At 45.8% G+C, this 27,296-nt stretch overlaps 1 protein-coding gene across 1 annotated transcript; it reads left to right on the top strand.

Annotated features, from left to right (window-relative positions):
- The first annotated feature begins 4,691 nt into the window (after nt 1-4,691).
- Nucleotides 4,692-25,492, top strand: EHHADH (enoyl-CoA hydratase and 3-hydroxyacyl CoA dehydrogenase). The gene is made up of 7 exons (XM_071752010.1): nt 4,692-4,870; nt 7,294-7,397; nt 8,193-8,365; nt 11,011-11,122; nt 11,399-11,503; nt 15,672-16,013; nt 23,064-25,492. Exons 1-7 carry the CDS (start codon nt 4,797-4,799, stop codon nt 24,332-24,334), a joined length of 2,181 nt encoding a protein of 726 aa, XP_071608111.1. The 5' UTR covers nt 4,692-4,796; the 3' UTR covers nt 24,335-25,492.
- The last annotated feature ends 1,804 nt before the right edge of the window (nt 25,493-27,296 follow it).

Here is a 27,296-nt window from a genome sequence, read left to right as displayed (position 1 = left end):
CAGCAACAAATCAACACCAATCTGGAATGGAGAGGAAGTACCTATATCTTTTTATCATCATTACTGACAATTTTACTGCCTCCTTCAAGAAGCAGCCCCCCACAATGACTTGTGCTGCTTTTAGTCTTACTAAGTATAAACTTTCATATGAATTTCTCAGCATTTTTTTCATCTGATTCTTCGTGTTCTTCCCACCTGCTGGATGGCTTCATGGTGATGCCAACACAGCAGAGAAGTACCATAAACTAGGGGTGGGTGCTGTGAAGAAAAGGACTGCGTGGTCTTGTTCTTCACTAGGTTTCTGCAGTGCTTCCGTGCCTTGTGTAGCATTTTCCTTTGCTGATAGTGACAGCCACACTGCTGCAGCACTGTGGGAATGCAGAACGTCATTGAAATTGTTCTGAATTTCCATCCCCACTTCTGGTTTTTGCCAGATTGATAACGGTACAGAGAAGGGAGTAAATTAAGAGGGCAAAGGTGAACACTAATATCTCTGTCACCGTTTATGACAGCAAACACCCTTGGCTTGTGGGCTTCACGGGGTTTTTTTATTGTCTTTTGGTGCCATTGCCCATAATGTTTGCTCCCATATCAAAAAAATCTGAAATGGGCCCCACGCTTGTATTTCTCTTGTGTAACAGCCATGTCACTCACCTGGTGATGAGGGGTTGTCCCTGCAGATGGCTTTGCTGTCACTGGTTTGTCGTGGAACAATCCAAGAGGAAGGCTGCTCCGCACCCACAAGCAGTACCATGGTTTGCCAGGAGGTGTTGCTTTGAAACCGTGCAAATAACGGAGATTTAAAATCATTAAACAGGCTTGGGCTGTTCAAAATAACTGACAGGTACTTTGTTCTGGCAGGGAGGACCCAAGGCCCTCCATATGAAATGGCACTATTTGTCTGAGGCAATTTAAAGCTGAGTGCACAGGGCAGTACAGGGGGAATTAAATACTGAACAGCACTTGAGGGTTTATGCATTACTAACAACTGTGTTAGACCAGCTTTATGTATGCAAAGCTGTCAGTGGTTTTCTCTTTGCACATTTGGAGTTAAAAAAAAATAATAAATTATGCATATATATATATATATATATCAGGCCAGTTGCAGTGGGAATTTTTAGAGGGCTAACCCCTTGGTTTCAAGAAGCAGAGTAACTCTTTAATAAGCCAAAGATTTTTCCTGCTCAGAGAGCTGTGTTATTGCACTCTCCACTCAGGCACACCAGCATTTTAGAGGAAAATGAGCTGTTTCTTTCTAAGGGGTTGATACACCTACAGCCCTGCTTTTATAGTAGTTATTCCCAGCCATGGTCTAGAAGACATAAGAGGAGATGAAGTTTCCAAGACATTTAAAACTAAAGGAAAAACATGCCTCAAAGGATACCTAGCAAGGAGGAGAAGTTTTAAAATATGTCTGCATCACATGAAGCTAAAACCTCAGTACCTAAACCAGCTTTCTCCGACAGAAATTTAAACTCTAGAACAGGATATTTCATAGACCACAATAAGCCTTGTTGTGTAGATGTAGTTATCACACTTATTCCAGCTGAGTTCTATGTTTTAGAGCTATAGGGAGGCTCTGGAAGGCTGATTTTGGACACAGCTTAGAAAAAGCCTTCAGAGTTAGCAGAAGATGTCTCCTAAAGGTGTGAAGATCCAAAGAGCCCTTTGAGAACTATTTTATGATCAGATTTTCACCAATACTGTTTTTTACCACAGGTGAAGCTATTAGCCAGGATCAGAGAACAGTGTACCAGACAAAATTTTATAAAGGTCAGCATCAAGTTGTTTGGGCTTTTTTGTAAAGCACCTCCCAACCCATTAAAAAAAAAAAAACAACAAAAAACCAAAAAAAAACCACCTGAAAAATCCATAGCTGTAAAAAGGAAAGCAGAAAACAATTGCTGGGAATTTGACTGTCCCTGTGAGCCCTCATGTCCACAGCAGGGTGTAATTCAAGCCTGATGTTTGGACTAGCTGCTGTCAAGAAGGAAGTTCTGTGAGGTCCAACCCCTCTCAGTGCTCTGACCACAGGTTTTACCACAAAACCTCAGCTCAGATTGTAATTGGAGCTTACATATCCCTCAGAAGTAGTTTCATAGGAAATACTTCACACCTACAGCTGGGACACCACTGCAGACCTTGCTTTTCAAACGCTTCTGGGACCAGAAAAGGACACGTTTGGGGCAAGTAGTCAAATAATAAATTTCCATGAATTTTTGTTCTATGTGAATAAGTTTATAGCAAGTCAAGCTGCTCCTTCTGAAGTTCCTTCCATCAATAATATACTAGAACAAAAACATAACCCAAGCCTCCTATGAATAAAGCTCTTTTTTGTATCATTCATCCCTTTCTGACCAAAGCTGATGATCCCAAGAGGCTGCAGCAGGCTCGTATTGCTCCAGCTCAGGAAGAAGCAGGATTCTTTAGCTTTTGACTTTTTTTGCAAACAGTCTGGGAGAGTTGGAAGACAAAGCACAACATCCAGATTCAAGTAAATCCATCCTTCAGTGGACAGCCCTCCTTTCCATTTCTGGTACAGGAGTCTAAGGATTTGCTGTTCCCTTTTTAAGGCTTTCCTTTCTCCACAGTTGGAATGTGCACCAGTTGGGTATTCTGAGCACTGTTCTCACCTGTGTAGTCAGAAGACCAGTCAGCAACACCCACAGGAATACCTGCAATCCACCCCACTGCCTACCTTTTCCTTTTGAAAGAAAAGCCTTTGATTACTTGAACTTTCTTACACAAAGTTTAGCCTCCACCATAATCATAATTAACTTCTGAAAGGGCATCAGCTGCCTCAGATGAGTAGAGCTGGTCCCTAGCAAAGGATGAAGACATGAGCAATTTTAGACATGCAATTTTAGCAATATTTCTCTTCATGCAGCAAGATTTCTTTTGGGAGACCTAGGGCCAGAGAAAGCTGCCACCATCTCTTGTGGCTTCATAGGCCAACATCTGGATTTCATCAAAGTATAAACTGCCAGGCAGCCCCTGCTCCTCACCAAACAGCTTTAGAAACAGAAGAGCTGGAGAGCTCTACAAGCTTTTGGTGAATTCCTGAACAGCTTACAGAAAGATACTTGACCACCTCGATCACATTTTCTCAAGGTTAAGTGCACCAACAAGCTCTGCAGCCTCTACCCTCTCCCAGGACTGCCTCAAGATAAGCTCTGGTAGAGCAGAGCTGTGCGGCCTTGGGTCACATTGCAGGGAGAACAGCAAAGCTGTGAGAGAAAAAACAGCAAGAAGCCTCCTCTGGGGTCTGTGCCCAGGGACTCCTCTTACTCCATTGGTTTGGGAGTTCCATTTCAGCCCAGGCCTTTGCACTTGGTCCTTGTACAACTCCACACAGGACAAAGACTTAAATTTCCTCTGCTGTATACACTTAAGTGCATTTCTTCTTCTCACTACCAAACTTTAAAGTAAAGACAAACAAACAAACAAAAAAAAAATGTAAAACTTACTTGAGCCTATCCACAGCTCTGTAGAGTCACTGAATTTTCCTGTGAATTGTTTTCTTCTGTGTTTATTCATGCTCAGAAGGGTCCCGTTTTGTCAGATCTATAGCAGTTATGTTGCTAAAGGACAAGTAAAATAGGTCTGTAAATTATGAACTGAAAATACAACTCAGAGTGATATTTGTTTTCATTCTGGTTCATAAAAATAAAACTTAGCACTCCAGGGCATTATTTACAGCATTTTTATAAGCTCCCAAAATGCTTTTTGTTTTGGTTTTACAAGGGAAAATGTTTTACAAGTAAGTTGCAGCATGCTACCTCTGGATTTGGGTGAGTTGTTTTTTGTGTTTGTTTTTTTAATTACTTAAGTGACAAAGTGACAAGTGACAAAAGAGCTGTAGTGATCTACCCCAGCAGCAGTAACAGCAGCAGTTGCTACAAGTGAAGCCTATATATGTATACAATATCCACCAGGTTTGTGGTCTGCAGCCCTGCCAACTCAGCTAAAGTGAAAAAAACACCCTGAGGAAGACCCAGAGCCTTCCTCCAGAAGACCCCTGCCCTCGACCACCAGAAGACAGATGGATGGAAACTTATGTTAGTAGCTGATATGAATAACCAACGCTTCTTGAATGCTTATGGGTGTTACTGTAATACATAAGTATGATTTTGCATGATAAATAGCTGTCTGCAATTAGCAGGAGTAGAGACCCCCCTGTAATAAACCATCCCTGCTTTAGAACCTTTCACGGGTTATAAAGTTTCTTTCCACAGGTCAGCAGGAGCAGCTGTTGGGGCAGAAATCTTCACACAGAGGACTGCGAGGATGATGAGGGGGCTGGAACACCTGGTGTACGGGGAAAGGCTGAGAGACCTAGGGCTGGAGAAGACCGAGATCTTATTAATGGTTATCAATATCCCCAGAGCGAGTGTCAAGAAGAAGGGGACAGCCTCTTTTCGGTGTCGCTGTGAAGGGATGAGGGGATGTAAACCAGAACGTAGGAAAATTCACCCTAATCTGAGGAAAACTTTTTTTCACTGTGAGGCTGGAGGAGCCCTGGCCCAGGCTGCCCAGAGAGGTTGCGGACTCTCCTTCTCTGGAGACTTTCCAAACCCACGTGGATGCGTACCCGTGCCTCCTGCCCTGGGTGACGCTGCTCTGGCAGGGGGGTTGGACTCGGTGACCTCCAGAGGTCCCTTCCAACCCGTGAGCTTCTGTGATTCCACACCCACACCACCCGCCGCCTCACCGGGACAGCACCCGCCCCATCACCGTCCCTCCCCGGCTGGGCTGGGCATTGCAAAGCTGCCCGGAGAGAACGGTGGGCGCTGAGCATGGCGCAGAAGGCGATGGGCAGCCCCGCCGTGGCCACCATCCGGCTCCACAACCCTCCACTCAACACCCTGAGGTAACGCTCGAGCTCCCGCCGCCGGCAGCCCTCGGCAGCCATTTCCCGGGCTGGGCCCCGGGTGCTGGCACTCCCCTGGGGAGCAGGACGGGGGTTCGCTCATTTCCTTCCTTTCCTCCTCATTTCCAACCCCCCCTTGCCTGTGTGAGGCCCCTCCGGGTCTCAGCCCGGTAAGATCCTGGCTGAGGGGCTTCTCCCAGCACGGCTTCGGTGCCTGCACCTCTGCAAAACCTTTGGTACCTGCAGCTTAGTCTGCTCTTTATTGTAATTTCCAGTGAGGGGGGTTGTTTGTTGGTTTGGTTTTTCAGAAGAGATATCAAGCTATCAGTCTGTCCTTCCTCTCAGCTTCCCTGAATGCTCTTTAAAAACCCTTTCATGCTTCTCCTCGCTTTCTGGTCTTCAAGCATCAACGTGATGCTTTCAGCCACCCACTGCGGTTCAGCCTCTCCACCCTGGAGTTCCTGCAGAGCTCATGAGTGAAACCCCAACTTTTTCTCATAGATTTGCCCCTGGTGTTGTTGCCTGCTGGGCCTGTTGTTGCCCCGGAGCCAGCACAGGGCAAAGGGCACTGTAGGGACCAGACGTGGATCAACCTGGGCTGGCACCCAGGGTAAACCACAGCCTGGGCTGGCCAAAACAGGGGTGGTTCATCTGCCTTTGAAAATGGAGTAAGGGGTTGACTTCTAAATACTCATCTTGGTCAAGAAAGACCCCAGGACAATCTCCCCCTCAATTCCAGGGCAGGGGACTGCTTGAGAGAGTCCATGGCAGAGCCTCCAAGATGATGGAGTAGAGCATCTCCCTTGTGAGGAAAGGATGAGGGAGCTGGGGCTCTGCAGCTTGGAGGAGAGGGGCAATTTCATTGATGTTTATAAATATGTAAAGGGAGAGAACCAGGAGGATTGTGCCAGGCTCCTCTCAATTATGCCCGGTGATAGGACAGGAGGCAACAGGTATACATTTGAGCATAGGAGGTTCCATATAAGCATGAGAATAAATTTTCTCACTGTGAGAGTGACAGAGTCCTGGCCAGGGCTGCCCAGAGAGGTTGTGGAGTCTCCTACTTTGGAGACATTCAGAACCCACCTGGATATGTTCTTGTGTGACCTCCTGTAGGTTACTCTGCTCTGGCAGGGGGGGTTGGACTCCAGGATCTTTTGAGGTCCCTTCTGTGAAATGCAAGCCAGTGAAAAAACAAAGGCAAACACCAACCTGTAGGAAACCCTGGAATTTTTGTCTCTCATGTGTTTTTCAAAGGATGTACCTGCTTTTTGGCTTCACAGAATTTGTTATAAGGTGTGTATTTTAGTTTCTTTAGTTCTGAGTACCACATGGGCCCTTTTTAAGCAGCTGTAGTCAAAGGACCTGTCCTGTAACAGTGACCGTAGTGTCTATTGACAGTCCAAAAAAATCCACTGCAGTTATGCTGAACTTGTAAGGAAAAAGGTTTGTTAACAAGAAGCTGAAAGAGGCAAGGAGGAGCATGAGTAGGAACTAAAATTTTGTAGCAAAATACATTGTTCTGCATTAAGTGTGGATGCTCACTCTTTCTTTGCAACAAGGTTAAAAGTGAAGTAAAATAATATTCATGGCCCCAGATATTTATAAGGAAACAAACTCAGAGTGACTTGAGATTAGATGAACTGGAAATATGGGAGCAAGACATTCCTTGGACCTTCTGTGCCCCAGACCAGCTTGGGCAAATGAAAACTTCCAGGCTGTGCCCACAGTAAACTTTCCATTCTTATCACAAGAAGTACAAAATACAGAAAGTGAAGATATGTCTAAGGAGCCTTAACTTGTCTCCTTGAGACAGTTTTGGATTTTTTTTTATCAAATCCTTGATAAAACAGGACGAAACACCAGTTTGTTTGGGTTGGTTTGTCAGGCAGCCTGGCTCTCTGCATCAGCTCCTTGCACAATAGCATGAGGGGCCCTGCTGGCACAAGGGACAGGGTAGGAGCACATAACAAAAACTGTTTTAGAAAGAATAAATAATTATCTCATACTTGTCACTGGGTAGTTTTCAGCTGAGACCTGGCTGCTCCCTCTCTCCAAATGATGAGTGCTCAATCACACTAAACTATTTTCCTGAAAATCTGAATGTTTAATTCATAAAGCATGTTTTGAAAAGAACATTTCCCTGTGCTGCTTGCTTTGGAATTAAGCAATCTCATAGATGCAAGTTCTCCAGAAAGTGAATGAGAGGTCAGCAGCGGTGTGCTTGGTGGGTTGTGGTGTTTCCCTTTGAAGCAAGAGGGAGACCAACAAAAGGATTCACCCCAGGAGGCTGTGGCAGATGGGAGGAGAGACCTGCTTGGACTTACTGCTCTTTTTTCACTGGGACACTGTGTTTCATCCACAGAGCTCTTGGAAGGGTGATATAACTGATTGTTACTTACAGAATCTCTCATTTATTTCAGTCTGGCAGTTCTCCAGGCATTAGAGGATGGACTGAAGAGAGCAGATGCAGATCCTTCAGTGAAAGCCGTTGTGATTTATGGTGAAAATGGGAAATTCAGTGCAGGTAAGAAAGACAATTTTCATCAAAAGCAGCCTGAGAAAACCAGGAAACACTCTCCACTCACCATGTCTGAAGATTCTCTGCCTCATAACACTGCTGGTAACAGGCTGGATTTGGCTGGAAATGGCCACAGGACCGTCAGCTTTTGCTGTTCTTCTGTGCCACAATGGACATGGGCCACATGACAAGGTGGCCTCTGCAGGCCAGAAACAAGCTGACATCTTCATGCTGGAATGAAGGACAGCAGCTCATCTCCCTAATGCACTGGTGCCTCCTTATTCTCCATAGCTTTCTTTGGATAAAATCTCTGGACCATCAACTGGCCCAGTGCATGGAACTTACCTGGGGTGAGGCAGTTGTGAGTAAAGATCTTCTCCAGTCCTGGGAAGCTGGGGAATTTCTGTGGAGCTCTGCACTTGTTGTTAGTAGTAACTTGTACTTAATTAGTCCAAACTCAATTTTTTTTTAATTAAACCACAGAATCTGTTGTTTAATTAAAAAGGAAATTTCTGTAGTAGATGATGTAGATACAGTAGATGTAGTAGATGCGTGATCGTTATACTATGTTACTATTATACAGTTACTCTGTATCTGTTTGCTAAGCCTTTCCCTAAACTCTCTGAAATAGGTTCACAGGGCCAAAAGGGTTGGATTCCTGTTAACCCCTCTCCTGCCAGCAGCATGCCCTGCAAGGACCTGATCATCCATGAGGAGCCATGTTCAATGGCACAGGGGGAGGGATGGTTCCAGTTGCTGCCTTCCTCACTAATTCCTCTTCGTCTCCTTGTCCCAACTCAGGAGCTGACATCCGAGGCTTTTCTTCTCCAAAGAGGAATGGCATTGCCTTGGGCCCCATCGTGTCTCTCATTGAGAGGAGCCAGAAGCCTGTGGTGGCTGCCATTGAAGGTTTTGCCTTGGGAGGAGGCCTGGAGCTGGCACTTGGCTGTCACTATCGGGTTGCACACGTGAAGGTAACTGTCAATGTTTAACACTGGCCCAGCAATTAAACCGAATAACAGATGCTTTCTATTAATCCCCCTCCCCTATAAAGGAGAGAGAATAAGGGAGAGAGACTTATGGGTTGGGAACTAAACTACACAACTTTAATGAAACAGTAATGATAAATAGGAAAAATTACTAAATATATACTAATATACAGAAAAATTGATCCCACGTTCTTCCCCTCTTCCCCCCCCAGTAACTCTCACATCGCCACAGAGGCTGCAGGGCAGCCCTGGGAAAGTCCAGGCTGGAATTCTGGAGGCAGCAGCAGTTGGGAGTTGGAGGCAGGAACACACAGATTCAGGATGGCATAGATCAGGACCACAGGCAGAGGAATGGATGGAATCCTCCCAGGATGCCGAAGCAAAACAGGGACAGGAGAAGAAGGGGAAGCAGGAAGGGCAGGAAGGGGTTTGACCCTTCTGATCCCTCAAATTTATACTGAGTATGAGGTGTATGGGATGGAATACTCTGGTCAATTCTGGCATCTATCTTGTCTGGTCCTTCCCAAAGAAGGGATTCAGGTGGGACCTCTTTACTCCTTCTGGAGGGTAAAATGTTCCTCAGAGCTGAGCAGTGTCCTTGACTCTGCACACCAGTCTCTAGCAGTAACTATAAACATCGAGTGTTATCAGTCCTAGAAGCAGACACTGTCTGAGAAACTTGCTGTTAATTTCAGCAAGTGCAACTACTTACAAGAGACTGAGCTGAAAGCAAAAGTACAAGACAGAAAATCCCCTTTATCCTGGCCCAAACCAGGACAGTAACACATGCTGAAAACTGGAGAGGCATCTGGGTACAGCCATGGGCAGGGTGGGGGGCTGGAGAGCAGGAGGACAGGGTGCCTTTTCTGGGGTCATCTGCTCAGAGGGAGGGAGCTTTATAGCTACAGGAATTTTAGCCTACAATACCACCTTTGACATGCTTTCATAAGCTTTATCATATGATTATTTTCAAGTCATTTCTTCAGTATAAAACTAATTTGTAGCTAGTAGAATAAGATGGCTGCAGAGAAACTGCAGTAAAAAGTTAATTTGCCCTAAGTCTCAGTAGTCATTATCTATATTCTGATGGAAATGGCTGCATCTTACTGGTTCATGCAGCATTACTTTTTATTTCCTCACCCCCCATCCCCCCCAGCCTTGTGAATTTTGCATTTCTTTCTGGAAGTGGCCTAGTTTAAATAGGTAGAAGAAACTCAGCTAACACAGGGCATTTATGGTTTGATTCCCTGTGAGCTTTGAGTCCTTAAGGAGCCCTCTGAATTAAAAACAGGTTTAAGAGTCTTTTAAGGAGCAATCTGTCTTTTTTCTTAGAATCATAGAATCATTCAGGTTGGAAGAAACCTACAATCTTCAACCATCAACGCAACACCACCATGCCCACTAAGCCATGTCCCAAAGTGCCACATCTACACATTTTGGTTAAAAAAAAAAACACTTCCAAGGACTGCGACTTCCTCACTTTTGTGGGCAGCCTGCTCCAATACTTGACCACCTTTTCAGCAAGTTGTTCCTAATATCCAGTCTAAATGTCTCCTGGCACAACTTGAAGTCAATTTCCTCTCATCCTAATGATTTGGGAGAAGAGGCCAACACCTACTTCACTCCAGCCTCCTTTCAGGGAGTTGTAGAAAGTGATGAGGTCTCCCCTCAGCCTCCTCTTCTCCAGGCTGAACACCCCCAGTTCCCTCAGCAGTTTCTCATAAGACTTATGCTCCAGACCCTTCCCCAGTGCCATTGCTCTTCTCTGAATTTGCTCCAGCAACTCAATGTCCTGCTGTCTTTGAGGGGCCCAAAATCCCCTACTTCAAGATTCAGAGGTGCTGATCCACTTTTTTCCTGGTTTCCCCATGGAGGCTCTTCACTGATAGGGCCATCCCCTCACTTTTGCAGTTGGAACCACAGTTTCTCCATGACTGTGGGTTCCTGTAAGAGCACACATCATACACAGTGTGCATCACACTTTATGGCACTTAAGGTGGGTGCCCTAAGTGGTGCTCTTCCCAAAGAGATTTGGAGTCAATCTAAATGTGCAAACTATTAAAAAAAAACAAAAAACCAAAAAAACAAAACAAAAAAACCCTACAAAAAACCAACAAGGCAACAAAATCTAGATGGCTTAAGAGAAAACCTCTGCTGCCCCTGTCTTCTCTGCTATATCCTTACTAAATGTCAAGTGCACAGAGAACCATTTGAAGGAAACACATATGAAGGAAGATCAGGGAAGAACTCAGTATGTGAGTGGTACCAATTTTCCTTTACTAAACTTCCATGAATTAGAGTAGTGAGGGGACAGTTAGGTCATACAGAGTGCCCTCCAGCGTTTGGTAACAACAACTGCTGTTTGGTAATAACAACCTGGTCTACAGGTGTCAGTCTGGGGGATGCTGGTGGCCCTGCAGCTCCTCTCCTCCCGTCCTGTGCCAGCACATGTGCACTCCCCCAAAGGTGATGTTTTTCCTGTGTATTTGTGCACAGGCTCTTGAAATGGCTGTATGGGCTTTTGTCTGAAGTGTCTTACCTGGCAGCTCTGTTTGTCTTTCCTCTAAATTCTGCTCAGTTTGTAACTATCACTCTAATTAGATTTGTTGTTGAATCTGGCTTCATTTTAGGCACGACTTGGCTTACCAGAGGTCATCCTTGGCTTACTTCCAGGTGCTGAAGGCACTCAGAGACTGCCCAGACTGATTGGGGTGCCAGCTGCTCTGGATCTAATCACTACAGGTTAAGTATTGTGCCTTGCCCTGTCTAGAAGAGTACAGCACTAAGTCATACCACCAGCTTGGTGATTAATTAACTACGTAGGGTTGAAATTCAGCTTGCTTCCACTGTTGGTGGGCTACGAAAGGGACACAGCTGCTTCCCAGCACATAGTAATGCTGACAATGAGCATCTCTCATATTTGAAGCCAGCTACTCACAAGTCTTTGATCAGATGGAAAAGAATGAAATTTCCTACCGTGCCCCATTGCAGACACCTTTTTTTATCTTTTTGTCACAGGAAGACACATTTCAGCAACTGAAGCACTGACGCTGGGCCTGGTTGATGGAGTTGTGGAACAAGACACAGTTGAGGCAGCAATTCGCTTGGCAAATGAAGTGATTGGTGAGGAAAGAACTCCAGCAATGCCAAGAAATAATGGTGATGTTCCAGGGCTGGAGAGAGTCAGAACAAAGCCCACCAGTTTGCCCCAATTTCTGTGCTCCATTCGTTGGGTTTGGGCATCCATAAAAGATAGGATTCATTGCAGTATTTGTTTTCTGTTGTCTGAAATGAAGAATTCAGATGCTGGGGAACAGTAGAAATTCAAAGGATTCAGAGAGCAGATAGATATCAAATCCTCCTGCTCCTTAATTGCATATCCAAACTCAGGATCCTCTGGGCTGCTGCACTCCATGGATTTTGGGGGGTATATGCTCTTGCCATACAGAGTTTCAGATGACAGCTTGTATTGTATGTGTTGGTGGCACTATCAATAATGGCTGATCAAAAATAGCTTTCTGGTGGAGGGGGCTGGCACATCCTCAGCCCAACTTAATGATCCATGAGTCCAGAAATTATGCTGTCCCCAGTGCTTTAGCTACTATATAAGAAAGTGGCCTGTGGACACAGGGGAGAGATTCCCCCCCTCCCCAGATGTAGTAACTGCAAAATCAAATTCACTGAAGGTAACACAGGAAGAATATCATTCCTTGTGCAGCATGAGGTTTTCCTCCAAGGTGATATGCAAGATATTATTCCCACTACTAACCTTGTTGTACCTGTGGAAACAGACTGTTGACTTCCATCAGGATTTCATCTGGTGTTCTGTCACAGATGCATGCATGGAAGCAAAGAAGACCCTTTTTGCTTTCATTACATGGCCTAGAGTTACCTGTATGGCAGCTATGTTGGGAAGCCAACTTCATCCATACATTTTCACAGCTTATTCCTAATGAAGAAAAACTTCAAAAAGAGTTCTAAAACAATACCTTGAAAAAATGGTTGTAGGAATACTCAGAGACCATTCTTGATTCCAAGTTACATTTTTCTTCAAAAAGCAGTAATTATCTATGGCAGATAGGAAGTGAGCATCTGTTCTTGGCCTTCTTCAGGCAAAAAAAAAATCTTCACCCTTGAAGGCACAGTTCTTGTCTGTTAGAAGGAACAGACAAGAGCTAAGACCTTGGAGACAAGGTGAATGTTCTTTTCTTTGAATGTGCTGGAAAATCATTGCACTAATGCAAAGCTGCATTACAAAATTTGTCCACATGATGGCGTCCCAAAATTGAAAATTTTCTGTCCCTGCTCGTGCAGTAGCTTGCAGCTCACTCTGCCCATCTCTTGCCGGCCTGCTCGGAGCATTTCTTGGAAGGAGGAGAAAATGGCTGCTGATCCTCTGTGGAGCAGATTCCTTAGAAGCTCTTTCTTCATAGATTACCATCCCCTGCTTTCTGACCACATCTGCTGGTTGACCTTGATTGTCTCCTCAGAGCACAGAAGTACCACCAAAGAGCCAAGAAAAATTAGTTTGCCTTAGCCTAGCTCAGATCCCACAGGTATTAAGCTCTGCATGGAAAGATGATCAGGAGTTTCTGACTGTAAGCTGCTAAGAATAACTGAGGAGGGAGCATGTGTTTCTTCTGAGTCTCATAAAACCCCAAAGAGGAACAGATAATTGCATGCTGGAAATGAAGAGTGTTGGAGAAAGGTTTTGGATTACAGTTGGAAGGGCCCTGGGTGCATCATCACCTCTAGGAAGATGTACAGTCCAAAGGTATTTTAATCGCTCTCCAGGGCTCTTGATTCTGGCTGCACCCTTTAGGCAGAAGGTCCAGCAATGTGCTGCTTTGACACAAGCAGTTTGTGAAAGGTCTGACACAAGCTGGACTGGCCTTCTGTAGGCCTGAGGAGCAGGGGTCCAGTTTCAGCTTTGTGTCCCAGAAGTTGACAAGCAGTTCAGTGCTGTAGGAAGGCCACTGGGCTAGCCCTGCCTCCTGACTGTGGAGTCCTGTGATATCCTGAGGGTCCTCTGGGGTCATTTGGGTTTTGTTGTTGCTTTTGCCAATAGAAACTTTAGAGACCTGATCTGTCCTTTGTGCCACCTAGACTACACACCCTGGTAAAACAAAGTAGGTATCTGTATGTGGGTGACACTTTTCCCTGCAGCACTGATGTCTGATACTGCTCATTATGTTCTGCTGCTTGGATTTCAGAAATCAAGCTGCAAGTGTCCCACACTGATTTCTTCTTTCCAGGTTTGGATTTGAATCATATTTTCCTGCTCATAAGGATGCCCCTGATTCTTATTAACATTGCAGAAGCAAAGACACTGCATGGAGATGCTATAGAAACACTTCACAAAATCTATTTAGCTTATAGCTAAATAATAGTTTTATTACAGGACCCTGAGGAGAGCTACTTTTCTTTTTCACTCTGAGGAACTACCTCATGTCCCCCCATTAGTGCTTACAGGTACTATTTGCTATCTGGAGAACATTCTTAATGGCTCCTATTCTTCTGACATCTCTGATGTGGAAAAGCCTCATCAAGTCCCTTGTTCTGCAGAGTCTTAAGTGGCGCGACAGCCACCAGATCTGCTTTCTGCAAACCTGAGGTTTCCACTAGTGATTAAATGAAACCCACTGTTTCAGTCCTAAATTAAGGACCATGGTTAAAGAGCATTTCTGGGTTAAAAGCATGCATTTAGGGGAGAAACAAAGGATTCCAAAATTAAGGAACGTTATCCTGACTAAGTCCTCCCATTCTGGCAGATACAAACTATATTCACTGTCAGTGTGAAAACATCGTTTTTATGAACCCTGATTACATGAGAAGCTACTCACACAGCCAGCATTCATCCCTGTCCTCTAAAGGGCTCAGCTAAAAAGCACTGAAGACATTTAGTTCAGGAAATGAGTATCTTAGCTCATCCTGGAAATTCATGTTTCTGTTACTCTTAAACATTGGTCTTGGAGGAAGAGCTGGAGTCAGGACACGTTCTGTGGGCAACCACGACTGCATTACTGCAGTCATTACGGCAGCTGCCATTACTGCTGCTCTTCAGCATCCTGGGTGCAAATCTCCTGCTGCCAAGGCTTCTGCTGATGCGCCAGCACCTTATTAACTCAGAGAGCAGGAAGCAAATGGGAGCTGGATGCAATATGACACCTTGAAAGGAGGCGTGTTCCGGTGGCTAAGCTTGCAACAAAAGCGAGGGCAGTAAAACCCTATACCAGGGAGTTTATCAGCCTAAGACCCCTCCAGTAGCATGGTCCACTTGCCATCCTGCACTGGTGGTGGTCCTGGGTGCTTCTAGGAGAAGCAGTGCAGCAGTCAGTGCAGCTGCACAGTTAATGATCTGGATGTGGCCATGATGGCAAGAGGGTCTTTATGAAAATGTTGGAATATTAAGGGCTGCATCCTGAATTTCTGATCTTGTTCCTCCATGGGCTTTACTGAGCCAAGCTGCCATTAAGAGTACAGGAAGAGCCTGAGTACGGACAGATCAGGGGTCTTGCAGCAGGCACCAAGGTTTGTACTTCTGAAGAGGATGGAGAAGATTTTGGCATCTGAAATGTAACCAACTTCTCTCAATTAAAATCCTATCTGGGTGTCACCATAGCAACCTCTGTCTGTAATGAGCCTCAGGTGTTTGTGTGGCTGCTTGATTCACCCCTTGCTGACACAGAAGCATGAACCCTCCCTTGTTATTCATTTACTCCCCAGCTCATGCTGTGTGAGCTGTCCTCTTGGTTAGTCCCAAACTAAATGGAGGAACTCCTGCTGTCAGGGAAGAATTGAAGTCAGGGTATAGTTCTCAGTCTCTCTTATAAATGCCCAGGTCAGGACCCAGGCTGGAATGTATCTGGCTGGCAAAGTTGATTGGGCACTGAGTATTAAACAATACTGGAGGAATACTGTAGTACTGCAGCTTCTAGAAAGAGCCTCATGAATGTGACAGCTGGGACTGTGGGGTAAGAGAACTGGAGAAGTCAGGGCACTCTGCATAGCTGAGAAAAGGAAGGGAAGAATTACTTCGTTGAAACTGAAACCTTGCTTTGTTTGAAGTCTGAGAAGGGACTTGGAAAATTGTAATTGTCAGAGCAAACAGAAAGCTGAAGAAAAATGTCACTTCAGTTTTAGACTCCAGTCACTGCCCTGCCAGCCCTACTGCAGTGAACTCAGGAGGGAAGAGGCAGATTGCATTCCCAGCCTATGTAGAAAGGGGTGAAAATCTGTGGTCTCCCACGTGTGGATGTTCTGTTCTGTAACTCCATTTTTCTACCCCCAGGCCAGCCACTGGGACCCCGCAGGCTCAGCCTGAAGCCAGTTCCAAAACTGCCCAACATGGAAGCATTTCTCAGCCAGGCTCTCCTGAAGGTGAAGAAACAGGCCCGTGGATTCCTAGCTCCAGAGCTGTGCTTCCAGGCAGTCAAAGCTGCCACAGAGCAGCCCTTTGCTGATGGAGTCAAGAAGGAGAGAGAGCTTTTCATGGTGCTGCTGACTTCAGGACAGGCCCAAGCTCTGCTGTACTCCTTCTTTGCAGAGAGAGCTGTGCAGAAGTGGACAACACCCACTGGAGCTTCGTGGAAAAATGCTTCCCCTCAGCCCATCCACAAAGCAGCTGTGATAGGTGAGGGAATGGAAAAGCTGTTGGGGTTGCTGAATGCACAGGTGACAGCAGAGCTGAAGGGGGAGGTGGGATGAGTAGAACGGGGCAGTCACTGGTACCCATCACAGGCTGAGATACACCACACCTGGAGGTGACATGCCAGGAGGGAAGTTGTCACTGCATTAAGCTCAAAGAAGGTCAGATGGCAAGGCACTGGATTCTTCCCTGATGCCACCTCTTTCTGGAAAAGAGTAACTTCCTCTGACCTCAGAGTCAGCTTCAGAATCAGGAGCAGTCAGTTCCCTTTTAAACAATGCTACATCAAGTCCTACCTTTGCTCCATGTTTTTAGCAGGTTTGCATTAAATTCTCCTCCTCCTGGTCTAGTTCTGTACTGCAAGTGTATGTGCACAGAGTCACTCAGGGATATATTAACACAAAAATGTTTTGACAGCTGTATTTTAAGAAGATTTCATCTCACTGGGATCTACTCCTGCCATTTTGTAGCCCAGCAAGATAATGCCTTCATTAATTTTTTATAAGAGCAATTTAAATAAAACCTTTGATGCACTGCTGAGATTTAAAAAAAAAATAATTATCTTTCAGCTCTGCCTGTCGATAGTAGCACTCAAAAATGGTTAGACAAGTAATGGAGCACTTGGAAAAACATCCATTCAGTTCCAGGGAAAGCTCACCAGATCAACATGCTCTTCCCTGGGTACTTCTTAGGGCTCTGTGCACTCAGTTTAAGCTATCTGAAAGCTCATTTCAGGCCACAGAAATACATTTTTGTGGAAGTTCCCTTCATTAGCTGCTGTGCCACATTTCCAATGAAAATGGGTTTTAAACACTGGCCTATGAGCCTTTTGAGGAGGATCTGTGGCTGTTGCAGCCTTCAGGTAAAGAGATGTGAATTATTGCCAGGTTGATTTAAAGGGCAGAGTACTTTGGACGTGTGCAGGACTGACCTGTCAGAAATTGCAGCTTGTGCTTTGGCAGAAAGGAATTGTGTTGAAGTTGTGATGGAAAGATCAGATGCCTGGAATGGGCATTCTTTGCTACATACTGCTAAATCATGCCAGAATAAATCTGCTAAGTCCCTGTCACAATAGCAGTTTAGCCAGAAGGGCTGTTTAGATCTGATCTGCTTATTTTGGTGCTGAAACTGAGCTAGAGAGAATTCTAAAGACAAAAGCAATATCTAGTTGAAAGTTTCTAGTAGAAACACAACCTGTGTCTCAGTTCCAAACTGAACTGGCAAGGCTTACTCTCCCATCCATTGCATTAAGTATTTGCATCTCATCTCCAGACAAGTTTCTGAACTCTGGTCTGAAGCTGCCCCAATCTCTACCCCCACATTTCAGTGGTTTTGTAGCTGGTTACAAACGGTGCTCAAGTTAAGCCATACTTTTTGCAGAATAAACCAAGTGTTTTGATACTTTTCCTGCACAACACAAGCTGTCACACTCTGGTTTTCTCCTAATTTTTCAACACTTCATAAAGTGTGCATAGCCAAACTGGGTCCAGCTTTCTAGGAGTAATTACACCAAGACCAGGTACCAAGATGGTTCTTCCTTACTTCTTCTTAGTATGCTCAAGGTATCAGCCAACTTGCATATCAGCCACATTCACCCCATCCTGTTAATTTTCTATTGACAAGGAGTAGCCAGGGCCCAGGGATGGGGAGCCAAACACCTCCCAACAGAACAGAATCATGGAATCACAAAATTTTTGAGACTGGAAGGGACCTCCGAAGGTCATCTTGCCCAACCCCTCTGCCACCTAGGGCCACCTAGAATCAGGTCCCCAGGATCACAGCCAGAGAGCTTTTGAATATTTCCAGTGATGAAGACTACAACCTTTTTGGACAATATGTGCCAGTGCTCAGTCACTCTGACAGTAAAAAAAGTGTTTCTTGATGTTCAAGCAGAACCTCCTGTATTTCAGTTTGTGCCCTTTGCCTCTGGTTCCATCACCAGGGGCCACCTAAAAAGAGTCTGTCTCCATCTTCTGTGCACCTTCCCCTCAGGTGTCTGTGCACACTGATGAGATTCCCCCAAGCCTTCTCTGGGCTGGGGTTACAGCTCCCTCAGCCTTTCCTCATAGGGGATACACTCCAGTCACTGACTCATCTTAGTGGCCCTTCACTGAGCTCACTCCAGTGACTTCATCTCCCTCTTGCACTGGGGAGCCCAGAAATGGACACAGTACCCCAGGCATTGTCCCACCAGTGGAAGGGATCACCTCCCTCACCCTGCCAGTGGGACTGGCAGGAATGTAGCCCCAGACACCATTAACCTTCCTCACCACAAGGTCATATTGCTGCTCAAGGTCAACTTTGTGTCCACCAGAACCCCCCAGCTCCTTTTCTGCAGAGCTGCTTTCCAGACAGTAGTGCAGAAGACCCTTCCTCCCCAGATGCAGGACTTTGCTCTTCCCTTGGTTGAACTTCATGAAGAACCAATCCAGCCCATTTCTCCCTCTGGATGGCAGCACAACCCACTACTGCAGCAATTATTTACAGTACCTGAATAAGGCAAGCAGGGCAGACCCAGAGACTGTGGCCAGATCTTCAAGCAAAGTTCACATGGTGATGCTGGTCTAAGGTAAAGTTAGGAAGCCAGTCTGCAGACTGAGGTCTGGATCAACAGTGTCCACAGCCCCAGCAAGACACCAGAACCCTCTCCAGCACAACTCAGGAAAGTAGTAGAGGTCCAGGTCTGAGCTTAAATGGGTCTGAGAAGCCCATGGGCAGTGGGTGTGGGTGGAAGCTCCAGCTGCAGCTGGTCAGGATCATTAAAGCTCCTCAGTGCTCACAGGGCCTTGACCCTTCCCCAGCTGTAAGGTGTTATCTGAGTCACTGCTTCTGTCACTACAGCCCCCATGGCCCTCAGTTACAACTCACCTGGTGTGTGCTGGTTCTTCTCATTATACTTCATCTGATGAGTGGCATCGCCTCTTCTGGAGGTTACTGATCACCTCCTTTCAACTCTGAATCCCACACCACATTCAGTGTCACTTCTTTCTGCCACCCCACTGCTTTTTCTGCTTCCTGTGGAAGGTTTTCCTTCTATTTTGACTTTTGATATCAGGGAAATTGTTAGAGACAGGTGTAGAACACAATGCCAGCAAAATATTTTTTTTTCTTTCAGGCTGCTGTAGCAAAAAGTCATTCTCCAGCCAGTACCATGCTGTTCAGTATCTCATAATTTCACATTCTTGATCTTAAGTACCTTCTTGCAGCACTGAAAATCAAAATATTAGGAGTAATTTTTTGCATGTAAGTCCTGAGTCTACCTAAGGTGATCCAGAGAGGATCACTGCAGAGAGGTGTTGCACTGCACTGCACTGCTGTTGGAACTTGTTTAAATGATGATATAATTTCAGCTCCTCTTTACAGTCAGAGCAAGATGCTGCATCTGTTTTAGATCTCAGCAAGGTGGGACCCCTCCTGCTCTTGGCTTAGCTGTCCTTGGCTGACATCAGCCACATGCAGTGTCACCCACTTGATTTGTTCCTGCTTGTGCTGAACTCTTAGCTGCCACCTCTTTCCACTTTCTCTGGTTTCTCATCACACAGGAAAAAGACTTCATCTCTGTCCCTTCTTAAGCTCCCTGCTTGCCTTGAGTATCACATTATTTCTGCTTGAAATTGATACACTGACATAGTCAGACAGAGAAGCAGCTCCAGTCTGCAGCAGTCCTCCACAACCAAGTGCTCATTGTTGTTTTTAGCAGGGAAAGTGGAACAGTCTTTGCATAGTTTTAGCAATCTATAAAGCAGTATTTCCATTGCCCAGCATTTCAAAGTCCAAATATTCATTACAGTTTGGAATATTTTCTACTGATCTGTGTTTCTCCGATGTGTCTGGCTGTACATGAGTTGCTCTCCACATATTTCAAGGTAATTTGTTTTGAACTTTGTTTTTAAGCTCCTTCAATCAGTTTTGCAGGATTGTCCATATTCTAAGTACCTCATGTGACAGATCAATAATTAACAGCCATTATTCACTCAGCTTGCCCAGCAAATGGATTTGTCATATCCCTACTTGGTCTGAAATGACATGGGTTCAAGTGCAGTTTTATTTAAATGTCAAATCTACATTTCACAACAAAAGACCAGAAGCAAGCTGGCTCAACACTGGTTTTTATCCCAAACCAGATCTGATTTTTCTTTTAAAAGATGTGCCTTGGGCATGAAAGACGGTAACACAGCTCTGAAAACTATCCCCTGCGTGGAATTTAAGCATATAAAGTTTTTTTCCTAGTTTGGGGGAAGTGAGAGCAGTATTGAGGAAAAAAACAGCACATACAGTAGAAATTCTGGAGTGGTTCCTGGCTGTGTTTCAGTTTGTGTGATGTGAAGTGAGCATGAGACATTTCCCTTTCTCTTTCTTCTACAGCCTTCTACACAGAAAAGGCTCAGTGATCCCCTACCATTTTTTCAACTCTAACATATTCTTCCCCAAGATCAATAGTCTCTATAAAATTGAAAAGAGGAGTCCTCCAAACTGCTTCTTTCCCTGCCAGATAGCCAGATCTCTCCTTGGGTTTATAGCCCAATTTTAGAAATTATTTCCAGGGGAGTCATGCTGTGTGAGCTTGAATGTAACAAAACCCTTGGGGCTTTCATTACTCTCTCTGCCAGCTTCATTAAACATCATTTCATACAGGCCACTGAAGAGTTATGTAGTGAGTTGAGAAACAGCTTTTCTAGGTCAGAAACAAGCTTGGCAAGCTCATATCTTATCCATAAGCCTATTCCCATGGTCTAGAAAGTGAAGTACTACCAGTATGTATGCCTGTCTCTCATGGGATGGATAAAACCTAGATGGCAGAACTCATATTCCATGTGGATGAGAGCAAACAGGGGAATCAGTTCACTGCAGAACTTCCATTGAAAAGAAGGCTGAAAACCTCTGCTCTTGGAAGAGGTTTGATTTTGGAAGAAGCAGCATGTTCACATTGTGAGAGGAGCTGCTAAAGGTTCAGTCCTGAGTCTGGAGCTGAGAGGAGCAGGAGCTGATAAGGCCCAGGATGTGGGTGTTATTGTCTTAGTAGAGCATGGAAATTCTGTGAAAGGAAAGAGACTCCAAGAGGGAATCACAAAGAACCCAGATGTAGAACTACAGACCCTTGATGTCTAAAGAGAGCCTTAAAGATGAGGCTTGGTGGCTATGCATGAGATGGGGAGTTACCCTCCCACACTGCCCAAGTCCGTGCAGCTCAGCAGAGACAGGGTAAAGACTCCTCTAACTGTCCCTGCTACCACATCCAGGGCTCTAAGTCCTGTGTACAGTGGGAGGAGGTATTTGTGTCCAGGGTTTTTTCAGTCAGCAAACCATGGACACTCGAACACCAGAACTGATTTATGTTATTCTAGTCTTATTTTAAAATTGGCTTTTCATAGTACTTGATTATGAAGTAGCAAATCTAATTTCCTAGAAAGGAACTTCAGCATTTGCTTGGAAGTGTCCTGGTCTACAAGCAGGCTGCCACATAGTGATGTTTGTAAAATCTCTCTCCTTGTGGCTAAGCAGGGGATGTTTCAAATGGCTTGTATGTGCACAAGCTGAGGGTGGACAGAACTACACCATGGGTGGGTAGCTTGCAGGAAAAACATCCTACCTTGTTTGACTTTGGCTGTTGGAACTTGTTTAAATGATGATATAATTTCAGGTCCTCTTTACAAAGCTGCTTTAGATAAATTTTTTAATCCCCTTGTTCCTGTTTAGTTGTTCAGCTGAGTTTCGTTTGTAAGCCTAGATTTAAAAAATTACTTTTACAGAATTATAACAAACCTGTACTTTTTCTAGTCATTGCTTTATTTAGGATATTAATAATCCTCCCGTTTACATGCTTTGCACTTTTAATGCTGGTAAAATTGTGCTAGTTTGTATTAACATAGTCTAAAAAGCTTTCATCATGGGAGAGCAGGATAAATAGTGTGGGTCTTGTATCACAGGAAAATATAAGTTTGCAGCTTCATTTAATGTACAGGAGGGCTGAGCTGGTGGAAGGGTTCAAAAGGAGGGAAGGAATCAATCCAGCAATCTCTACTCTGATGTTCCTGGGGGTAGTGGCACACTTATGGATACTAGGGATAAAAAAAATACAGCTGGAATGGATGCTCAGTTACAGGGATTCTGGGTGAGCACTGTGACTGCATGGTTGGACAGGGAAAACTGTCTTCAAAAACCTTCAGAAGTTAGGGATGGCCTGTGTTAAAGGGCTTGCAGAATTCCCAGTGGGCAGAGATGCCTGATATCAAGTGCAATCTGCAAACAAAAGGTTGCTGATGTTCCAGAGTGATTAAAAAGGACATAGATGATGTTGAAATCTGGATTAAGAACATTGTTAGTTCCATCCTAGACATTAGTTACTTCCGTACAAGACATTGGAGACAAAATTTAGAGAAGATCAGAGCCCAAAATCAGCTGAATTTTGTTTGCTTCAAAAATTACACAGTGAAGAGCCAAGGGAAAAGAGGGAAGGGACAAAGAGAAAGCTTGGAAGGAGGGAGAAACTAATTATCTGAGCTTTGCTGGTGTTAAAAAAAAAGTCTGTGGATGTCTGCTTCCACTAATATTCTTCCATGAGTGCCCATAAAGGACCATCTCACAGGAATAGAGAGGCAGTGATATCCTCAGAGTGGAGCTTCCTTATGAAACTGCCTGCTGAATGATGTTAACAAGATTGAAGCTGAAACTCAGATCTCCTGTCTTTGATCCCCAGGTTCCAACTCTTAAGTGATGCTGGTGCCCACAGATATAAAACTAAGAAGGGAGAAGACATGAATCACATGGCCTGCACACACTGGAGTGAATCCCACTGATATTTTGGAAGCTTGTCTTTATGCTACTGCTGTTCAGACACTGAGGCTCACTGAAGGGAGAAATTCACCTTCCTTTTTCCCAGTCGTCAGGGTTGTGGTTTTTTTCCTATCTGTGCACCACTCATTTTGCATAGGCTTCTGCTTTTTATCCAGGAGATACAAAGGCAGTACTACTGCAAAGTGATTAATTGTAATGTTTTCTATTCAGTCTCTGATTCTGTCTCACTTTTGTCCCTAGGGCTGGGAACAATGGGCCGAGGCATTGTGACTTCTCTTGTTAAGGCCAACATACCTGTGGTAGCTCTCGAGCAGCATCTGGAGTCTCTGAACACGGGAAAAAAAGCTGTGATGCTCCTTTTGGAACACGAGGCCAGGAAAATGGAGCGAGGCACCCAAACCCTGGATTTCCGTAACCCCGCACGTCTTCAGTTCACTGTGGACTTTGATGTGTTGAGGGATGTAGATCTAGTTATTGAGGCTGTGTTTGAGAACATGGCACTAAAGAAGGAGATATTCCACAAGCTCTCAGAAATCTGCAAGCCAGGGGCCTTTCTGTGTACAAACACATCAGCCCTGAACATTGACGAGATAGCTTCTGCCACCAGCCGCCCACAGCAGGTTATTGGCACACACTTCTTCTCCCCTGCTCATGTGATGAGGTTATTAGAAATAATCTATGGCCATCACACATCCCCCACGGCCATTGCCACTGCTATGCAGCTAGCCAAAGTGATGAAAAAAGTTGGAGTGGTGGTAGGGAATTGCTTTGGGTTTGTTGGGAACAGGATGATGTTTCCGTATGTTCAACAGGCAGTCTTCCTTTTAGAGGAAGGAAGCAGACCAGAAGCCGTAGATCAGGTTCTTGAAGATTTTGGGTTTAAGATAGGACCTTTCCAAATGTCTGATCTTGCTGGGCTGGATGTCAGCTGGAGGTCTCGGGAGGACCAGGGCCTCACTGGGGCCTCGCTACCTCCGGGAACACCCGCCCGCCAGCGGCACGGCCGTCGCTACAGCCCACTGCCGGATCTGCTGTGTGAGAATGGCAGGTTTGGGCAGAAAACTGGCAGGGGCTGGTATCAGTATGAGAAGGCTGGGGGCAGGATAGCCAAGGCAGATCCATGGATTCACAACTTCCTGGCCCAGTACAGAGAGACCCATGGCATCAAGACCCGCTTTATAGACCAGGAGGAAATCCTGGAGCGGTGTTTGTTTTCCCTCATCAATGAAGGGTTTAACATCCTGGCTGAGGGAATAGCTTCTGGCCCAGAGCACCTGGATGTCATTTATATCTATGGCTATGGGTGGCCAAAGCACAGGGGAGGCCCCATGTTCTATGCTTCCACCGTCGGGCTCCCTCATGTTCTGGCTAAACTGCAGAAATACTCCAAGGCCCACCCTGATGTCCCCGACCTACGGCCCAGCACCTTGCTGAAAAAGTTGGTGGCTCTAGGAAGCCCCCCCCTCAGAGAGTGGGTGTCCTACTTTGGCCAACAGAGAAACAAGCTGTGATCCTTCCACTGCCTAAGTGCTGGAGGCTGCCCTGGGGAAACAGGTGCTGTAATTGCATCCTCTTTTCCAACCAAACCCAAAGGGCTACAAGTTCATAAGCAACGTCACTGACCTTCCTGGGCCTTTGCAGAGAATGACTTTGGCCAGTGATTCAGCTCGGTCTCCTTCTTGCTGCAGGTAACCACTGCCATCACCCACCTTTCCTCTTACCCCTGCTTAGCACACTGCTGTAAAGGCCCATCTCATTCTGCTCTGCCTTCAGGTCCTCTGCACACCTCTTCACTCTGTCTTGGTGGAAGGGAGGGAGCAGCATCCAAAGCCTGCACAGCACATCCTGGTGGGAGACAAGATGATCACAATTCACCCGAGACCATCTGGATCTATCAGATCCTGCCTTAATTCCGGTTCTCATTTTTGTTCTGGTCTTACCTGTGCTGCCCACCTCCACTGTGGTCCCTGGCTCACCCAAAGCCAGCCAGCTGGAGACTGCTCCCTTCCCACAGCTGGGGGAGAGGGAGCACCTTCCAGGGGGAACATCAAATGAACTGGAGAGGGCAGGTTTGGGTAGAGAGCCAGGGACGGGTACCATCCCTCTTCCCTGCTGCAGGGGTCATTCTAATAAATTACAGAAAAGCCACAAACACATCAACCTGACTGACCTGCCCTGTGGTGTTGGCTCATGACCAGACTTATGCATCCAGGCTCCATCCTCCAATATCATTATCCCCACGCAGCTTTGTCCAAGCAGAAACATCTTCTGGCATCTTTTAAACGTGGATCTGTGTTGCCATCACTCCTCCTGTCTTGACTGCCAAGAGATGCCAGGTCTTGGGGCTCAGCATGCTCTAACAGGCTAGACTGAAGCCTGGCCTGGCACTTACCAGGTTTTCAAATGGTCAGAAGCACACAGAGAAGTGCAGGAACATTGCTGCAAACAGGCAGGGAGGCAGCAGATCTCTAGCAGAGAACACAGAGACCAAGCCAAACTTGCTCCAGGATTGAGCTTTTGGGACAAAGTCTCCCATCTCTTATGCCTAGTGAATGTATTTTCCAGTCCAGTGTGGGGAATAGGTTAGTCTAGGTTCCCTTTTCAGGAAGATTATAATTGAATGTATAACTTCTGCTTTTTATCTTAATAAAGGTTTTTGGATTATCTGATGACATTATATACCATATGGAAGTGCAGAAAAAGGAAAATGAGCTTGTTCTTTCTTTACACATACCTCCATCACTTCTCTATTTTTCTGTTTGTGGAGGAGTTTGTGTCTGAAAAGGCTGCATGCTGCTTTTTTTTCTAAATGGGCCTTATTTTGCCCTTTGCCATTCCCTGTCCTGCAGTGGGTGAGGATGCCAAACTGAGGGCAGGAAACCCTTCAGCTGTCACAAGCCAAGCACCTGATTCCAGGAAAGATTTTTCTCCAGGACCAGAGAAACTCTAAGCCCAGCAAACTGCTGCAGTTTTCCCCACATCCCTGTGTGTGCCACGGCAAAGGTGAAGCACTGCTTCCACGCACACAGAAGCCGTGTGACAAGTTACACAACAGCCCTGACTGGTGCTGGAGGCTGTCCTGTCACTGCAGGACAGCTCTGGGCATGAGGCACTGCCCGGGAAAATATTCCCTCTCCTGTGGCTTATGCCATGGGGTTCACCCATGCAGGAGGAGAGCTGGGAAAGGGGAATTCCCCCTGCAGTGGGAGCAGGATGCGGAGGAGAGGGAGCCCTTCCTCTGCAGGAGAGATGCAGGTCTCAGGACATCAAGACCCACCAGCTTCTACCCTGAAGTCAAAACGCTTTCCCTCACCTGCAGCACCTTTGTGCTGGTGCGTTTGATGTGCCCATTCCCTTTCTCATCTCTCCTCACAGAAACTGCTGAGAACAGAGGCTGTGCCTGCTAGCAATGTCTCTCCTGACAGAAGTTTATCTGTAAATTGGCATTGCCCAAAGCAGCACAGCATTGATCCATCTGCTTTACGTCCCAGCCAGCCCCCAGTGACATTGCTGGTGCTGAGAGGCTGTGTTTGCAGCTCCACAAAGGCAGATGCAAGGCTCCCCGTGGCTGGCAGGAGAGTCCCTCAGCTGCTCTGCTGACTGTGGGAGTGGGTGCACACTGAAAGGTAACTGCAGCCCCCTGCCACCAGCCCCACAGGGCAGCTGCCCATGCTCTGCAGCTTGCTTCAAAGCCTTTGAAGTGTCTGCTGACATACAATCTAACATGGAAACATCAGCCTGTTCTGGGAGCCTCTTTGGTAAGTTGTTAAAGTAACAGCTTTGCCAAGTCCTTGATCAGCTCAAATATTCAGTGATACAAGAAATATGCCCATGAGTGAAACATTTCTTCATTTAACAGGGAGAGAAAGCATCCCCACGCAGAGCAGAACTTGATAACCACTTGGTACAGAATTAGTTTTCCCACCTGCCTTTTTAAACCAGCTAACTATTTTCACTCAGTGAGAAAATTACTGTTAAAAATGTTTTCCAGGTAAAACCATCCTTACTGGCAAGGAATGCCCTCAGCTCTGCTCCCTTGCTGGAAATCTGACTGCTTCAAGCTCTTGGGAGGGAGTGCTGAGGTTGTACAGCTCTCCAGCATGGTACGGCCTCACGCTGCAAGCTGGCTACAGTCCATCCTTGATCTTTGGGCTCCATTTCTACTTTCATGTGAAGTCTCTGGCTGCAGATCCACACTTTCTGCACAGCGGGGACGCCTGCTGCCAGTGCTGAGGATATTTGGTTCCAGTCCTGGCGAGTACCCATGGTCTCTCTCATGCAGCTGCAGAGTTGTTAGATGTCTTTAATTAAGTCAGTGAACTCTGCCAGGGCAGCAGATGCCTCCATTAACTGTTCAGCCACAGGCATTTTGCAAAACAGTAAAGAATGGGAGTGCACCAAAGGAAAGGATTGCTTTAGCTTTGATCAGCATCCCCTGCAGCACTGGGCCTTCAAAGGGAAGCAAAAAGCTCC

This window comes from Heliangelus exortis, chromosome 9 (assembly GCF_036169615.1).
Source record: "Heliangelus exortis chromosome 9, bHelExo1.hap1, whole genome shotgun sequence".
In the NCBI taxonomy this organism is placed as follows: Eukaryota; Metazoa; Chordata; class Aves; order Apodiformes; family Trochilidae; genus Heliangelus; species Heliangelus exortis.
The sequence above is the reverse complement of the archived record's forward strand: the minus strand, read 5'-3'. Positions and strand labels throughout refer to the sequence as shown.

Bases quoted from the DNA above. Each gene is read 5' to 3' on its own strand.
- EHHADH (XM_071752010.1), top strand. From the start codon at position 4,797: ATGGCGCAGAAGGCGATGGGCAGCCCCGCCGTGGCCACCATCCGGCTC. The intron at 11,123-11,398 runs GTTAAGTATTGT...TTTTTGTCACAG, and splicing joins TCTGGATCTAATCACTACAG to GAAGACACATTTCAGCAACT. The intron at 16,014-23,063 runs GTGAGGGAATGG...TTTTGTCCCTAG, and splicing joins CCACAAAGCAGCTGTGATAG to GGCTGGGAACAATGGGCCGA.